Here is an 18,179-nt window from a genome sequence, read left to right as displayed (position 1 = left end):
GTCTGCAGATTCTGTCTTGCCCTATACATACAATGTAAAAACATGTATTTACACAATAAGTAGATTGTAAGAAATGATTAATTTCCATATGAGTACATATTAGTTAAGGACACCTAATATAAAGAGGAACTAAAATTGAATACATTTTAAATTCCAAAAAAATTCTGTTTCTTTTTTCATCTTTGTTTTATTTTCTGTCAAGCAGGTAAACATGTTTGCGTAAATGCACATCAATCAAAATGAAGTAATTGAAGTAATGGCTATTTCAAGATTCATTTATCAGCGGTCAGGCTGTAAAATGTATTCTTTTAAGTGTTTCCTTGGAAACGTAACGTGAAGGACTTGGCTTTGCCGTGCTCCCCGTTGTTTTAAGTGACTTTTATGGAGTGGCTGGTTTATGCTGGGGACATAAACACTGAAAGGTTATTGGTAATATGGATTAATGGTGCGAGGGGAAATACTCAGGCATGTTTCCTGCTGTTTGATGTAGTTCTTTACATACACAGCATCCACGCGTACACTGTTCTCAGCGGGTACTTTCTTAATTACAGGAAATAACCTGTTGTGAGCCATAGAAGAGACCGCATGCTTTTCTGCAAACCATTTGATTTCATCATACTGTACATTAATGACCTGAGGGAAGAACGATCTGAAACTATTTGCCCACAATTTTGGAAACTGTCTGAACTTGATTGTGTGATGATTATGTCAAAATATTTAGGGTAATGTTGTGTAAAAATGTATAGCCTGAGTCACCATTTGAGGTAATCAATAGTGACGTACAACAACATTTATTAAGTCGAGCTTTATTGTTTACTTTATTATGTTTACTTTATTATTTACTTTACTGTTTATGTTACTAAATAGATATTTTTATTTTAATTAAAAACAGTTTCTTTTTTACTTTCTGATTAGAGAGTCTAAACATGTATGATGGGCTCCATAAGAAAAAATATTAAACAGTATAACGGTTTTCAATTGTCAGAATAAGAAATGTTAATCACTGGCCAACAATTTATGAAGGATCACGTAACACTGAAAACATAACAGCAATAAATTTAATTAAATAAGCTTTTAAACTTTAATTAAACTGCTTGGGGTTATTCATATCATTAAACATTATTGTACTTATACAGTAGACATTTTAGTCATATTTAAATTAATTAGTATATTATAAATGATATAATATAGATTAGGGTTGTCGTGATACCATTAATTTATCTTACGATACTATACCAGCTTAAGTATCACGATAGCAAGTAGTATTGCGATACTGTAATTCATAACTCAAATTATGAAGAAAATTGTCATAAATACTTTATTTTACATGTTATAATAAGGCTTGAATTTAATTCATAATTACATTTTTATTGAAAAAAGTGTTATTTAGGAAGTAAAAGTATCACCTAAGATTTATTCGTTTTTTTTATTTTGTAGATAACTGGCTAACAAAAAAATACAATAAAATAATGATACAAATTATACCAAATTAAACAAAAAGAGCATTTTTCAAAAAAAAAAAAATATATATATATAAATATATATTATAATACCTATATATATATATTTTGGTTATATGAAGTGGGCAAAAACTGTTTTAATGTTTCTCGTTGCTATTTTGAGTTTTTCATCTATTGTTTTTTTTTTAGCCTGATCAGGAAACAACCTGAAGTATTTCAAAATTTTACTTTGTGAGTCGTTCTTTTTAAAAGATTGTCTCTTAATTTGAATTGTCTCTTCTTTTTTTTTTTTTTTTTTTGGTCAACTTAATAGTTCTTATGGCCAGTCCACTTAAATTTGTAAAAACTAATAGGTTAAATTAATTCCTTCATGTTGTCCCAACACAAATAATTTGGAGCCTGGCATTTTTAACAGTGGCCAATATTTATAGATGATATTATCAAATATTTAATAATAATAAATCTTTCTGGATAGCTATCTTTGTTGTTTTAACAATACTGATCTTTCTAATTAGGGAAACTTATCTGGGAATGAACATGCATAATACTGATTAGTTTCTTAATTATTAATAATTGTACTTAATGTAAAAGTTATTTAAAACTAGAATAGAACTTAAAATAAAATTAAAAAGTGTGTCCATGTATATATATATATATTTAGATAGTTGAAGTCAGAATTATTAGCCCCTGTTTGAATTTTTTTTTTCTTTTTTTAAATATTTCCCAAATGATGTTTAACAGAGCAAGGAAATTTTCAGTATGTCTGATAATAGTTTTTCTTCTGGAGAAAGTCTTATTTGTTTTATTTCGGCTAGAATAAAAGCAGTTTTTAATTTTTTTTTTATCAATTTTAAGTTTAAAGTTTAAAGTTAAAAATTATTAGCTCCTTTAATATTTTTTCAATACAGAACAAACCATCGTTACACAATAACTTGCCTAATTACCCTAACCTGCCTAGTTAACCCAATTAACCCAGTTAAACATTTAAATGTCACTTTAAACTGTATAGAAGTGTCCTAAAAAAGATGTAGTCAAATATGATTTACTGTCATCATGGCAAAGATCAAATAAATCAGTTATAAGAAATGAGTTATTAAAACTATTATGTTTAGAAATGTGTAGAAAATCCATTAAACAGAAATTGGGGAATAAAAATAAATAGGTGGGCTAATAATTCAGGGGGTTAATAATTCTGTCTTCAATTATATATAACATAACATTTGTATTTATATTATTAATGTATTAACATAATACATGTAAAGTTCCTTGCATATATAAGACACACTTTTACAGTCTGAGAGGAGATGTTTTTTGATAAGTATTGATACGTCAGCAAAAACAAGAACACACGCACACACACAAACATAACGCCCAGAAATGTGTCAATACTCAAAAGAATTAGCTCTTTCTCCAAGCTTGTCATGCTTTGACTTGAAACAGGTTGATCAAGGACAGATAGTGGATAATTACAAATGAGAATCCAATACCTCTGTTGAATCTTTTGGAGCATAAATATATATGATCGTGCCTTCAGCAGGTAACAACCTCCATCCTGCTGATGACAAAAACATCAGTCTATCCTCTCTGACATGCACAAAAAAACAGACATGCTTTTGTTTTTAGACCATTCTGTGAACAGAAAACTGATGCCCCCCACATCCCCCTCCCACCCCCATCAACTAGTGCATTTCTGGAAAAATCTCCCTCAAAATGTCAAAAAAAAAGAGGAAATGTCTTTGAAAAAGGCATTCTCACATTTCAGCAAGCTGTAGCACGGTCAGGACTCCACTCTCGCCTTGCTTTTTTTTGGGGAGGAGCTGCTTTTAGACGCTGTGTTTGCGCAAATCTGCTGAGGGGTTAAGAGGGGAGATACAGCATTAGGCTCATACCTGGTTTGAAAACGGACGGATACTCGACCTCCAATGCAGTGTCAGGAGCTCCTCGTGCGGGGCCTGAGTTTAGGGATGATCCTGGGTGGGGTAATGCACTTTATTTGTCTCATGAAGTCTCACGCTGCCTATGGCCGCTACGTGGACACCTCGGGCAGCTCCATGATGGTGCCCGCAAGGCTAGCGTGGTTCCTCCAGGAGATTCCAGCTTTACTGGTGCCCTTGCTTTTGATGATGACCACCGATGGAAACCACGGCACTGGGAAACACCTGATGCTCTGGACCTTCTGCCTGCACTACTTCCAAAGGTAATCTAGAACAAAAAATGGGGTAAAGACAGCTTTTACTCAGAACTTGCTGGTAAATTTTTATAATCACTAAGAAATGGCAAGTAACGCTTAAATGTGAAATTTGAGAGTAGAAAATCTGACTTTTTTATTGGAAAATCAAACTGTGTGCATGATGGAGAAACCATTGGGGCAGATGATGAAAAGCTATAAACTGTTAGGGCGATCATGTTTCTAAAATGGAAACTGGAGACATTTCCAAGTTCAACTGTTGAAATGTAATTGAAATCACACGCTGTTTGTAATTTATCAAAAAGAAAATTGTTTGTATTTTAATTGTTGTGGGTTCCACAGAACTAGAATTATTATTATTATAAATAATAATGATAATGTTTGCCAACTGGTTTAATACAATTCACCAATATTGCACAATAAATTATATTAAATAGAAAACAGACTGTTGCGGCAAAACTAAAAGTGGTTAAATGCGAAAACAAAACCATTTCCTTTTGTATTTTATCCTGTAGTAATAACTTTTTAAACTTTTTATATTCTGCTTGTACTTTTGTATTTGAATATTTACTACCCCAAAACTGTATTATTAGTTTGCATTTTAAGCTCATTTTGAATCCGAAGTATATGCTTTTCTGCTTTTGTAATTGCTGTAAGTGTTATTGTTTAGTTGATTCTTATCACAAACAGCAAAACTACACCCTCCAGCCCTGTTAAACACTACTGTTTTCATTTAAATTCATGTTAGGCTACGTGACTACACTAACAGAAATAATATTATCCCTTTTTATATATTTGATGATAATACTGCTCTGCTTTAGTCCACGTTCAGTTCTTCATGGCTAAAGAAGCTGCGAATGATGTCAGGGGTTTCCAAGCATAGTCCTGGAGGGCCAGTGTCCTGTAAGGTTTAGTTCCAACCCTAATTAGACACATCTGAACCAGCAAATCAAGCTCTTTCTAGGTATACTAGAAACTTCCAGACAGGCATGTTGGAGCTAAACTACGTAGGACACCGACCCTTCGGGACTAAGTTTAGACACCCCTAATAGATGGCAGCACACTCTGTTGGTGACAATATTCAAAATATTGCTCAACCAACCAACCGTTTTGATCAGGCCTTTTTTTATCTTATTTATTGATGTTATAAGAACATGATTTCATAAGAACACACACGCACACAAAACTTCTGATCAATATACAAAGTGGGCCATTTATATAGATACACCTTAATAACATGGAAATGGTTGGTGATATTAATGTCCTGTTTGTGGCACATTAGTATATGTGAGGGGGCTTGTAAATAACTCATAAAAGAATAAAGTTACATTTAAAACCAAGCACACCATTGTTTTGATTGTGAAATTCCTAAAAAGGTTATTAAGGTGTATCCATATAAATGGCCCACCCTGTATTATATTTAAGAACATGTATTATGTGTCATTGTTTTTTTTTTTTTTTTTGGCAATGGCTTGCTTCCTCCAAAACACATGAACTGGCACAGGCAGTTGTAGACCTGGGGCCAGAACTTGAAAGAGATTACCTTACAGTATGTCTCATTTACCAGTGAGAAAATATTACACTGTACTTCTAAAAGCATAATATTACAGTGGAAACATAATAAGGCTGTGTGTCCACAAATAAGTTTAATCCACCAGAATGACGACGCAATGTTCACACAGTGTTTTTTAAAAATGCATGGAGAATAGTCAACTTTGAGTTAAATGCAGCATTGCAGAAAAGTTGTGTTTTCTGCAGGTGGTTTGTCAAGCCCACTCATCTGTGTGAGACACATGTCATGTGGTGAGAAGAGGGGGTCAGGTGATCGTTGATGTTTTTACTTTTTAGTTGTCGTTTGAATAATAACACTGCAAAAAATATATATATATATCGCTGCCTTATTGTTTTTAGTTGAATCAGATGAATGTTTCTAGTCATCTCAACTTACATCAATCAAACTGATTTAAAATATTAAGTTGAAATTTAAAAAAAATTAGATGAAACCTGATTAACTTATTAAAATTAGTTAAAGTAACTTAAAAACATGCGGCACAGTGGCACAGTGGGCAGCTGGAAGGGCATCCGCTGCATAAAACAAATGCTGGATAAGTTGGCAGTTCATTCTGCTGTGGCAACCCCAAATTAATAAAGGGACTGAGCCAAAATGAAAATAAATGAACTTCAAAAGATTTGTTGTCATGACTTTTTGTCATGTATTTTTTTTACAGTGTAGTGAATCAGCAGTTAATGTTTTTTAAATCAGAAAAAGTTGGGACAGTAAGGAAAACAATACATTTAAATTTATTAATATAATAAAAGTAATACGATGCAGGTACTTGACTGGCCTGCCTGCAGTCCTGACCTGCCTCCAAAAGAGAATGTGTGACACATTTTAAAGCGCAAAATGCAACATCTGTTGCCCACCTTAAGACTTGTTTGCATGAAGAAAATTACTAAATGACACCAGAAACAGTTCATCACTTAGTGTCTTCAGTTCCCAAACGTCTTTTAAGTGTTGTGAAAAGGAATGGTAACATTACAAAGTGGTAAATGCTTTACAACTCCAACCTTTTTTGAAATGTGTTGCAAGAACCAAAATTAGTATATGTTTATTTTTAAAATAATATTAAAAAACAAAACAAAAAAAAATTGTGAGGAATACATTAAATAATGTTTGCTGTATTGTCTGCAATAAAATACATGTCATTCAAAAAGTAATTTAGAAATCACTACTTTCTTTTTTTATTTGCGTTTTCCATAATGTCCCGACTTTTTCTGATTTGGGGTTGTAGCTTATTAGCTTAATGAGCGCTATTGAGATATGAAAAGACTTTTATCACCTACCCTGATGAGTAAAAATGACCTTTTCAAAAAATATAGGTCAGTTTTTTCCTAGGAATTTAATATTATGAGAAGATTTACTGGCAATGTGTGAACACTGTCTGAAGGCAGAACAATACAACCAATATGAGAATGTACAAGGTTAGAACGCACTGATAGAAGAGTAATTCTATGCAAGTCATAAGATTCTGATCCAGATGAAGCATTTATTTGCTGTTGGATGTGCAAATATCTGACGCAGTAATATGTGTAAACAGCACAGTTTTTTAGCAGCATGTAGTGTCTCTTCCTTTGGATGCTAGCATTTGAAGTTGCCTAATAAGATGTCTCTGAGCCCAATGCAGCTGCAAAAATGTGAACGTTTGACACAAAAATTATGGGTCCTACTTTATATCAAGGCTTAACTACTATGCACTTACATAAAAAAAATAAAAAAAAATAAATAAGTACAGTGTATTTATTGTGTTCATATTGTATTGCATATGAATTATATGGGTATGGTCAGTCACATGTTTATATGGGTAGCTTTAAGGGTAAGATGATGGGTCGATACTGTAATTATACATGTAGTTACAGACATTAATTACAAACGTAATTACACTGAGATCATTTTTAAAAGATAAGTACATTCTCAAAACATGTATATACAGTACATATTAAGAGCATTGTGTCAAATGATTAATTTGAAAATAATTGTATAGTAATTAAGTCCACTTAATGTAAAGTTAGACCAAACTAGGCTTTCATTTTTCATCAAAACGTTGACCATGTGTACCCCTTTAGGAAGGTATAGCCATTTAGATATCATTTCTGGTTAATGGGCTTCTCAGAAATTACTGGTGCTTTAAAAATCTTAATGGTGCTTTAAGGATTTTTTTATGTACCGGCAAAGTGGTTCTGTAATTTTACAGCAATTTACTGGTATTTACTGTGTAAAAGAGGGCTAATTTTGTTATGCAAAAGGAATTATCTTTACAGACATATCTATATATAGTCTAAAGTCTGAAATATATATTGTAATCCAACTAGCATCATTTTATTTTAATTACTTCATCTGTCGATTTGATACCATTATCATTACATGCTTTTTAAAGGGTTGTCTTCTCACTGCTGTTTTTGTTTTGCTTGTTAATTTGTTAATAACCTTTGAGACTGTCAGGATTGTGAAAGGAACTGGGATGTTTGTTTACAGTATATGACTAAGAGCACTTCTGGGCTGTATTTCAGAAAGTTAGGTTAACTTAACATCTGCTAAACCCTGAACTCTGAGTTTATTAAATCTAAACCTGCTTACTCAAGACATGTCCATTACAAAACTGCTCCTAGGAATAAGTTTAGTCATCTCAGAGTATGTTAACCACGACCATAAAATACATTCTCAACAGAAAGCAGAAACCACAAGTCTCCATGGAAACAGACGTCAAAAAGCAGTATGCCACACCTCTCCTTTCTTTTTCTTCAGATTAATAGTGGATTACGTTCTTAAAGTTTATAGTGGTAGTTGTTCATTATTTTATAATATTGATCTTAATTCTTTAATATTAGTTTTATTGTTTACAAGAGTTATAAACTTTGCAAGACGATAATTACAAATTACAATTAAAATACAAATATTAATGAACATTAAATGGACGATTCATTAAAATGTTAACAATCCTTGCAAGATAATGTAAGTTTATATTTATTTAGATGGTTGGTTGGTTTTGCTTCCACATTTCTTATATATATATATATATATATATATATATATATATATATATATATATATATATATATATATATATATATATATATATCTTTATAAGAAATGTGGAAGCAAAACCAACCATCTAAATAAATATAAACTTACATTATCTTGCAAGGATTTTTAACATTTTACAGTATGTAATTTTATTATGGAAATAAATAAATAAATAAATATATATTTACCGTATATATATATATATATATATATATATATATATATATATATATATATATATATATATATATATATATATATATATTAATTAATAATTAATTATATTAATTTTAAGCATCCTGTTATAATAATAAAATATAGTGCAAATCCAGATCTAATATCCCATAAAAAGTACATACATTTTTTTTCAAAGAAGATGACTACAAACTCTATTGGGATCTTGTCGCCCTTTGAAGCTGCACAGATTCTTTAGTTTAAAAGTTCAAACCACTGAGCACCACAGAAATCCACTGTATGAACATATACTTAAACTTATATGGGATAATCTGCTGTCTAGAATCTGCTTCCCCTGATCAAATAGCTCAAAATATCTTTGCCTTAAGCACATTAAGGTATTGAATTATACTCAGTCTTTCATACCTATGGCACAATTGCGAGCGCAAGCAATGCATTTCTGGCTTCAGTTCAGTACTTCACTTAAAGGATTAGTTCCCTTCAAGAAAAATACTAAACTGAAATCCTTATAATTTACTCACCCATTAAAAGTGACCTTGCCATTTATTATTTTCTTCAGTGAAAAATAAATGTTTTATATATATATATATATATATATATATATATATATATATATATATATATATATATATATATATATATATATATATATATATATGTATGTTTTGGACTTTTAAACTGCAGTTTCTATGGATCCTCAAAGGGCTACATGATCCCAATAGAGGAATAAGAGTCTGTCTTAGTCATTTACTAAATAAATAATAAATACATAAAATAAAATAAAAAAAACTGTATGCTCTTTTTAACCACAAAATGCTCATCTGGGATGCAAGGTTTTGGGATTACATGATTTTTCTTTCGTTTTTTTTTCTTAAAGAAAATGACTAATATTTTTTTCCTCCTCTGGGATCCTGCAGGGCTCTTTGATGCTACACTGAAATGGCAATTTGGAAGCTGGAAAAACCACAGACATCCACTATTTGTAAAAAAAAAAAAAATTATCTGCAATTAACATCTTGACAAGGGGTTGAGAAGAAATGTTCATTCTGAAAGTGAACCAATCAATTAATAGCCATTAATTAATGGTATATCATCAATAAAAGTTTCTGTATTCTACATAAATCCCCTTTAATTTAACAATGTTAATAAAAAATGGTTAAACACTTTAAAATAATGGTCCATTAGTTAATGTTAGTTACTGGATTTACTAACATGACCAAACTATTAGTAATACATTTATTACAGTATTTATTCTTTTTTTTTTTTTTAGCTTTAGTTAATGTTAAGTTCATAGTAACTCTAATGTTAACAAGCATAACTTTAGAATTTAATAATGAATTAGCAAATGATGAACTATGATAAATAAATGCTTTACAAGATTATTCATACCTAATGTTAGTAAATGAGACATTCTAACAGAAACGTACATTATCTGGGCCTGAAATAAAAACATAAATACAGTCAATAAAAAGTATTTCATGCCAAAGATACCTGTTGTTCTGTAAAGGAATATGTCATTCATTTGGTTCTTTATTTAAAACACTTTACAAATGTACAAACTGTCATTCAGAAATAGCAAGTGTAAGTTGTTATGATTTACATCAATTGATTAAAAACATAAAATTCTAAATAAATTCTACTAATAAAAAATACCAATATATAAAACAAATAAATTTACAATTGTCCCCATGTTTCTGTCCTTTCACATTTGCATTATATTTAACACAAAATGTGTGCAATACACCTTTAAGACTATGACTCGGAAGACATCATTTGATAGAGAAGCTGACATTAAGGATGCGTTCTATCATTAAATTGTATGATTTTTTTAAGGACGACAAGCTTAAAGATCACATTCATTCATTCATTTTCTTTTCGGCTTAGTTCCTTTATTAATCCCGGGTCACCACAGCGGAATGAACTGCCAACTTATCTAGCACGTTTTTATGCAGCAGATGCCCTTCCACACAGAAACACCAACTGACTCTACTGAGGCTCGAACCAGCGACCTTCTTGCTGTGAGGCGACAGCACTACCTACTGCACCATTGCGTCACCCTTTTAAGATCGCATTTTTATGAAAATGAAAACATACATTTCTGGTCGAATGTCCCAAATACATTAACATTAACTAATGGACCATTATTATAGTGTTGCCACTGTAAGTTTAAAAAGCTTATAAGCTTTTGGGATGACTCTGTGTGGATCATCACAACTTTAAAATTACATTGGCATGCCATTAGACTATACACTGTAAAAAGTGATAACTTAAAGCAAGTAAACCAATTGCGTTAAAAGCAACAAGTTGACTTTACAAAAATAATGTAAGTAAACCCATTGTAACTTGGAACTGTTAAGTTGACTTGATTTTTTAAATTATGCACACTTTTTTTAAAGTCAACTATCACATTTTTACAGTGTCAGACTATCTTAGCATGTCTGTTTTCAAATAAATATCGTAATTATCACAATATGACATATTTGGTGCTTCATTAAGTCTATAAAATATACAATTACAGCCTGTATTGAATTTTGAGGACACACTGGAGTCTGGAAGAGCAGATTTATTTTACTGTGTCATTTTGCTAGACACAGAAAAGCTGATTATATATAATAAATATATATATAAAATAAAGGTGTATTGAAAAGAAAAGTGATTGCTTTACTTTTATTTTTAAAAGTGAGTACAATTTGCATAATTATAAAAATTAAGTCAACTTAACAGTTCCAAGTTACAATGGGTTTCCTTAGATTATGTTTGTAAAGTCAACTTGTTGCTTTTAAGGCAATTGGTTTACTAATCACTTTTTACAGTGTACTAAAAAAAATATATATATATTTTTCTGCTTGTTCAAACTACTTACAGTATTAAAAATGAGTTGAAACAACACAATTGTTTTATGTGTTTGAAGACAATGTAATTGTTTTATGTTCAATCAACTTAAAAATTGTTAATCAATTAGTGTTGTGACAACATGAAGTACAGTAATTGTGTGGATCCAAGAATTTTTACAGTACATTTTTGCTAGTAGTTTGTTTATTTAACTTGCTGTGAAACCAAATACAGTCATGCCATTTCACAAATCTGGATGTGCTATCTAGCTCACCCAGAACAAATGTGGAAAAAAATACCCTTAATCCAAAGACAAAAGGGATCACGCTAGGCGGAACGTTCTAGATTCCTGCTCCTTTCGACAATCATGTTCTGTTCACAACAAATCAAGCCTGCAGAAATGTAACAGCAGAAATAATTTGTGAAATTACACTTAACTGCACTCTAAATAAAGTGTGAATAAAGTGAGAAATGCCTGTATAATTTAACAGAATCATCATCTGGACAAAACACAACAGGTTTGTGAGATGGTGTTATGATCTGGTGCCACAAATTTACCAAAGTACTGTAATCCACTGTAGGCAGATGACCAAAAGATTGAATTTAATGTGTATGTATTTTCCGGTTTCCAGGAGCTGTATCTACTCTCTGCTGACCAAAGGACGACCGTATCCATTTAACATCATGTTAACAGGGGTGGTGGTTTGCTCTATTAACGGCTTCCTGCAGGCACACTATCTGCTCCACTGTGCTACATTTCACAGCACATGGTTTTCTGATGCCTGTTTACTGACTGGTAAAACTTGTTTACTGAAATAATTCATTTAATACTGGGTGGTTGTGCAAGAATCAGAATTGAATTGAGAGCCAAAACAGTGGCATAAGGTGATGGGAGATTATTAGTTACAATTTTATTTAAGAAAGTGGAATTAAATAGGGTTCATTCAAAGAAATTGAGGTTACACTACGGTGCCCTTATTACATTGTAACTGCTCAGTTAATTACTAAGTACGATTAATTAACAACTCTTATTTTTATAATGTTGGGATTTTTGCATTATGATTTGGTTTAAGGTTATTGTGTGTAATTAACTATGCTATTACTATAGTAAATAAACAGTCATTAAATGTAAATCCTAATTTTATTGAAAGAATTGTATTTATTAATAAGTTCAAAAATAAAAAATTCTACAATAATTTTTAGTAAATCCTACAATGTCTTGATAGACATGGTGGCTTATGCCTAGTTCAGACTGCGTGATTTTAGCCCGGATTTTGGCTCGCCGACAGGTTTTGAGAAATCGCCGACAAATGCCTGAAATTACAGGCAAATCGCTGCTCGTGCACGGGAGTGACAATCACATGATTTTGAGAGAATCGCAGATGAGTCGCCGATGCCTGCGAGATATTTGGCATGCTAAATATCTGGAGCTGTCGGCGATTCAAATCGAAATAGTATTTATAGTAAATGCTGTGTGAATTGAGTTTTGACTGAAAATAACATCGGCGATCGCCTACAGCCAATGAGAGAGCAGCATTCACTGGTGTGTGCGTGTGTGTATACCTGCTGCAGGCCAACGGGAGGCTGGGGGAGAAGTTAAAAGGGCTCTTTTTTGGTTTATTTGGACCCACGAAATGGAGGAAAAACTAGTGGCGGTTTGACAGGACTCAGGAGCAACCGTGTCTGTTTGACGTTTCATACAGAAAGAAATTTGTTTATTATCAACGTTGAGGGGAAATGGCTAATTCCCTTTAAACCCAGGTGAGCAAACATGCACATGTTCTACCCCATTAAAGGCTTCTTTCTCATTATGTAGTTAATAACAAAAGACATACTACGTGTTTTTGGCTGTGAGATGTAGTTTGGACGAACTTGTCGGCGATTCTTCCTATAGTAAAGTCATGCAATGTGAAAGTCCTTGTCACCGATCCATCTTGCAGTGTAAACAAAGCAGCGACGAAACGCTAACCCAGATAGTCATGCAGTGTGAAAACATCTGTGACACAACTACTTTGAAAATCAAGCAGTCTGAACTCGGCATTAGTGGTTAGGGTCCCACTTTATATTAATTGGCCTTAATTAATATGTACTTACATAGGAATTAATAGTTTGTTACAATGTACTTATTGTGTAAATACATGTATTTACTGTGTACTTATGCTTGAGTAAATACATGTATGCAACTACATCTGTAATTAACTTTTGTAATTACATTTGTAAATACACTGTTGACCATCCCTTACACCTTAACCCACCCTTAAACCTACCCATGCCACCAAACCTGTCCCTAACCCAACCTCTATGCCAACTCAAAAGCACTACAAGTGTTCTCAAATACATTATAAACACAGTAAGTACATTGTATTTATTTTTTGATGCAAGTACATAGTAGTTAAGGATACTTAATATAAAGTGGAACCGTGGTTAGTACTGTCGCCTCACAGCAAGAAGGTCGCTGTTTCGGGTCAGTTGGGCCAGTTGGCATTTCTGTGTGGAGTTACATGTTCTCCACGTTTGTGTGGGTTTCCTCCGGATGCTCGGCTTTCCCCTACAGTCCAAGGACATGTCAATTGGATGACTATAGGTGTGTATGTAAATGCAACTGTGCATGGATGTTTTCCAGCACTGGGTTGCAGCTGAAAGGGCATACGCCGCGTTAAACACATGCTGGAATAGTTGGTGGTTCATTCCTAAGACTAAGCCAAAGGAAAATGAATGAATGAATGTAATGTTTTTGATTCATACTATAGTAAAGTACTTGAATTGATCTGTTGCGGTCATGCTATAGTTCTTATGGTAAGACAGAAACTATATAAACAAATCACCCAATACTGTAAATAAATAAATAAAGCAGAGTTTATTGTAGTAAAAACTAAAGTATACTACAGTATTTATTATAATTCATCAGTTCACTATAGTTAATACTAGAGTATGCTGTGACATTCATTAACAAAAATTTGTGATCACTGTAATATGTATACGGTATAAAACACTTTACTATAGTATGGTTAAAAACCACTATGATATTAACTATACATTACTACACTACCTGACAAAAGTCTTGTCATTGATTTCAGTTGTAAAAGTAACAAATAATAACTTGACTTCTAGTTGATCATTTGGAGAAGTGGCAGAAGGTGGATTTTTCCATTGAATCATCTGTTGAACTGCATCTCAATCATCACAAATACTGCAGAAGACCTATTGGAACCCGCATGGACCCAAGATTCTCACAGAAATCAGTCAAGTTTGCTTCAGTCAAATCATGGTTTTGGGTTACATTCAGTGTGGGGGCATGCAAAAGATCTGCAGAGTGGATGGCAACATCAAAAGTCTGAGGTATCAAGATGTTTGTGCTGCCCAGTACATTACAAACCACAGAAGAGGGAAAATTCTTAAGCAGAAGAGCGCTCCTTTTTCAGACTTCAGCCTCCATATCAAAGTTTTTGAAAGCAAAGAAGGTCAAGGTGCTCCAGGATTGGCCAGCCCAGTCACCAGAAATGAACATTATTGAGCATGTGGGGTAAGATGGAGGAGGAGGCATTGAAGATGAAAACAAAGAATCATGATGAACTCTGGGAGTGCTGCAAGAACGCTTTCTTTGCCATTCCAGATGACTTTATTAATGAGTTATTTGAGTCACTGTAGAAATTTATGGATGCAGTCATCCAAGCTAATGGGCGTCATACACAATATTAACTATATATATTATAATACTATACTGTTGTCACCGACTTGGTCCCAGTCATTCCCCTCGCTGGCCAGCAGAGGTCACCATCTCCGGACTTCTAACCATTACGTCATCCATTTCACTCTGTTCCCAGCACACCTGTTATCCATTCCACTAATGACCCACGTACCACATATAAGCAGCTCTCACACACACTTCAGTGCGAAGTCTTGTTTAGTCCCGGCCAGCATTTCTGAGCGTTCTATCCTGCCTGATCTCCCGTTTACCACTTCAGCCCGTTTCACGACTCTGCTCTGTCTTCTGCCTGCCCTCGACCAAAGCCTGTTTTCCTCGGACTCTGATTCTCGCTGCCTGCACCTGACCAAAGCCTGTTACACGGACTCTGAATCACGCTGCCTGCCTCTGACCCAAGCCTGGTAATCACTCTGCGTCTGTTATCTGCTAAACCTCCTTTGATGTGTATGTTGTATGTCCGCACAGCGACATTGTTGATGTTTAAGTGTGACTTAATAAATACTGCAAAATGGATCCCTCCGTGTCAGTCTCCCCGTTACAACTGTACATTATTTCTGTTAAGTTACAAAAGTTTTGTCTAAGCAAATTCATACCTTACTGTCCTAATTAAATAATTTATAATTAAGGCATGATGATATTTTATTTTGGTAAAATGAGTGCAATTTTGAGGCCTTTGCTTTTCGTATAAGCCACTTCTGATACCAAATGATCAAGAACTTTTCATGTGGGTTTTAATAGGTGTTTTACACAATTTTTAAATGATTCATTGCACACTGTAGTTTAATGGTTAAAAGAAATCACTGTAAATTGAAAGAAAAATTCATTTTATTGGTACCAGGTATACATTTTCTATGGATTTAATTGTATAGTATGTGTAATAACAGCAGAATTAAATAACCTGCAAATAACTTGCACTCTAAGTAAAAGTTTTAATTTTAACAATAAACTGGGAAAAAGGCCAACCAGGCAGTTAAAGTGCCTTTTAAAGTGATAAAGAGTTCATGAAGTTTAGAATACACATGTATATGATAATTATTTTAAACTGTATCTTTGCTTCTAGGTCTGATCATATTTTTCCTAGGAATGGGAATCAATATCCACAGTGACCACATTCTTCGAAACCTGAGAAACCCTGGAGAAATATCCTATAAAATCCCGAGAGGTACAAATACATCAGGTTCTTTGTAATGTTAGCAACACTCATCATTTACTGTCTCTATCTTAGTCTCTCTAAGCAAACCCCAATTAGTGTCAGCGAATAAATGCTGAGCTGATTTATGTGTTCGTTTTAACTGCAGGCGGCATGTTCGAGTACGTGTCTGGAGCAAATTTCTTCGGAGAGATAGTGGAGTGGCTGGGATACGCTGTTGCTACATGGTCTTTACCAACGTTCGCTTTTGCTTTTTTCACAATCTGCTTCATAGGCCCCAGAGCCTATCATCATCACAAGTAAACCGAAATTCATCAATTACTCAGAAATATACAAACTGCACTACTCTAACATGCTTTCATTTGGAATTTCGATTGATTCAGTAAATTGATTTTCGACAGTACAATGCCGGAAATAAATGTTAGAAGTGGTTACTCTAATCTCTTCCAGGTTTTATAATGAGAAGTTCAAAGATTTCCCCAGATCAAGAAGATCTCTCATTCCCTTCATCTTCTGAGGAGCCACAACGAATAAAATGAATTCATCTTCTCAACTGTTGCAATGAAGAGCTGTTCTTGGGGTTGTTTTCATTACCTGATTTACCATACATTATGAGGGAAATTCTGCCACATGTAGGAAAGTAACTAAAATGTATAACTCGAAAATGTAATGGTAAAGGATAAATCATATAACAGAATGTTTTATTACTTGCTTATATTTTGTTGCAGTTGTTAGTGTGAAACTGTGTCATCTTTTTGTGATAATTGTAAGTGGGTTGATTTCCCTAAACAGTGTCAATACTATGTGATGCTACAGTATTAAAACCTAAGCGTCTTAACCGGCTCGTTTGAAAATCAGTAATTACATTTTGTTGAATGATTAGGGGTATTGACAGTGTCTGGTAATTCTGAACACAATTTTGCAAGTCGGTGATGCTTATTTTACTGCATCTTTAAAGTAAAAAGGTATTAATAGAACAATTAAACTACTTGGTTTAGAAATGTTGTTAATCCTCTGTTTTATTTAATAAAAGCGACAATCATTTAATCAAGACGTTGAAAGTAGGATGTAAAGAGAGAAGAATGTGGCCTACAGGCTTTTAAATCAAAAATATCAAATTGTATAAAATATGAATCAGTTATGGGTGTTTGTATAAAATATCTGGTGTAATACTGTATACATTTTTAAAGGTTTTCTGAGGAACCAAAGTGGGAAAAGGCCAGCATTTAGGCTACAGTATAGCAAATATTGTGAGCAAGCTGTGGAATCAGAAAAAGCTAAAACATTTGGAAAAGAAAAATACATAAATTATTTTAAAGACAAGTAATTGGTACCTCAATACTCCTCAGTCGTCAATTATGGACATTGAGCCAGATTAGTGTATCTTCAGACCTCAGAATTTACCAACCACGATTAAACAATGTTTACAACGAAAACGAATCGCTCATTTGATTTGAATCAGTTGAATCGGTTCAGTAAAATGTCCGAGTGATTCCCTTGAATCTGAAGAGGCATAAAGCGAGTCGACTCACTGAGTGAACTAAGAACTCTGAAACAAGTAGGCTAGTAAATTGTTCAATGAGCTGTTACCGTATAAAATTGACTCGAATCTTTAATTGCTGAGCCACTCTTCACCACGAGGGAGACAGTAGGAATCATTAATAAGTAAGTGTATTATAATGGAAGACTCAGATTTATAGAACTGTAAACTATCCAAGTCATATGCATTATAATTGTGTAAGTTATACATTAAAAATAACCTTTAATATAATTTTTTAGAACTGCTTCAGTGAACTTGAACAAGTATATTAAAAACCATTCATGTTCACTAGTTTTATTAGTATTTTTTCAAAGTGTACTTAAAATGCTTAAAAATTAGTCAAATCTTTGAAGACTAGAAATATATGTACTATATCATTTGTTTAAAAAAATGTGGGCAATAAATTATAGATTAACTTTATTTAAAAAATATTATATTAATCTAGGGCGAAGCAGTGGCGCAGTAGGTAGTGCTGTCGCCTCACAGCAAGAAGGTCGCTGGTTCGAGCCTCGGCTCAGTTGGCATT

General features: G+C 33.1%; 1 protein-coding gene and 1 long non-coding RNA gene across 3 annotated transcripts; one reads left to right on the top strand and one right to left on the bottom strand.

Annotated features, from left to right (window-relative positions):
- Window positions 1–1,785: 1,785 nt before the first annotated feature.
- LOC147834254 (uncharacterized) lies at window positions 1,786–17,568 on the bottom strand. Its single transcript, XR_015506252.1, has 2 exons — window positions 17,448–17,568; window positions 1,786–3,662 (listed from the first exon to the last, which is right to left on the bottom strand). It is a non-coding gene; the product is annotated as an uncharacterized LOC147834254 (long non-coding RNA).
- Window positions 3,277–17,920, top strand: srd5a2b (steroid-5-alpha-reductase, alpha polypeptide 2b). Of its 2 annotated transcripts, NM_001431067.1 has the most exons (5): window positions 3,277–3,657; window positions 11,890–12,053; window positions 16,024–16,125; window positions 16,262–16,412; window positions 16,564–17,920. In NM_001431067.1, exons 1-5 carry the CDS (start codon window positions 3,383–3,385, stop codon window positions 16,628–16,630), a joined length of 759 nt encoding a protein of 252 aa, NP_001417996.1. In that variant the 5' UTR covers window positions 3,277–3,382; the 3' UTR covers window positions 16,631–17,920. The 2 variants fall into 2 exon arrangements, with proteins under 2 accessions (NP_001417996.1, NP_001017693.2); NM_001017693.2 differs by having other exon boundaries at window positions 16,262–17,920.
- The last annotated feature ends 259 nt before the right edge of the window (window positions 17,921–18,179 follow it).

Source organism: Danio rerio, chromosome 13 (assembly GCF_052040795.2).
Source record: "Danio rerio strain M-AB ecotype USA chromosome 13, GRCz13ab, whole genome shotgun sequence".
In the NCBI taxonomy this organism is placed as follows: domain Eukaryota; kingdom Metazoa; phylum Chordata; class Actinopteri; order Cypriniformes; family Danionidae; genus Danio; species Danio rerio.
The sequence above is the reverse complement of the archived record's forward strand: the minus strand, read 5'-3'. Positions and strand labels throughout refer to the sequence as shown.

Bases quoted from the DNA above. Each gene is read 5' to 3' on its own strand.
- srd5a2b (NM_001431067.1), top strand. From the start codon at position 3,383: ATGCAGTGTCAGGAGCTCCTCGTGCGGGGCCTGAGTTTAGGGATGATC. The intron at 3,658-11,889 runs GTAATCTAGAAC...TCCGGTTTCCAG, and splicing joins TGCCTGCACTACTTCCAAAG to GAGCTGTATCTACTCTCTGC. The intron at 16,413-16,563 runs GTAAACCGAAAT...AATCTCTTCCAG, and splicing joins AGAGCCTATCATCATCACAA to GTTTTATAATGAGAAGTTCA.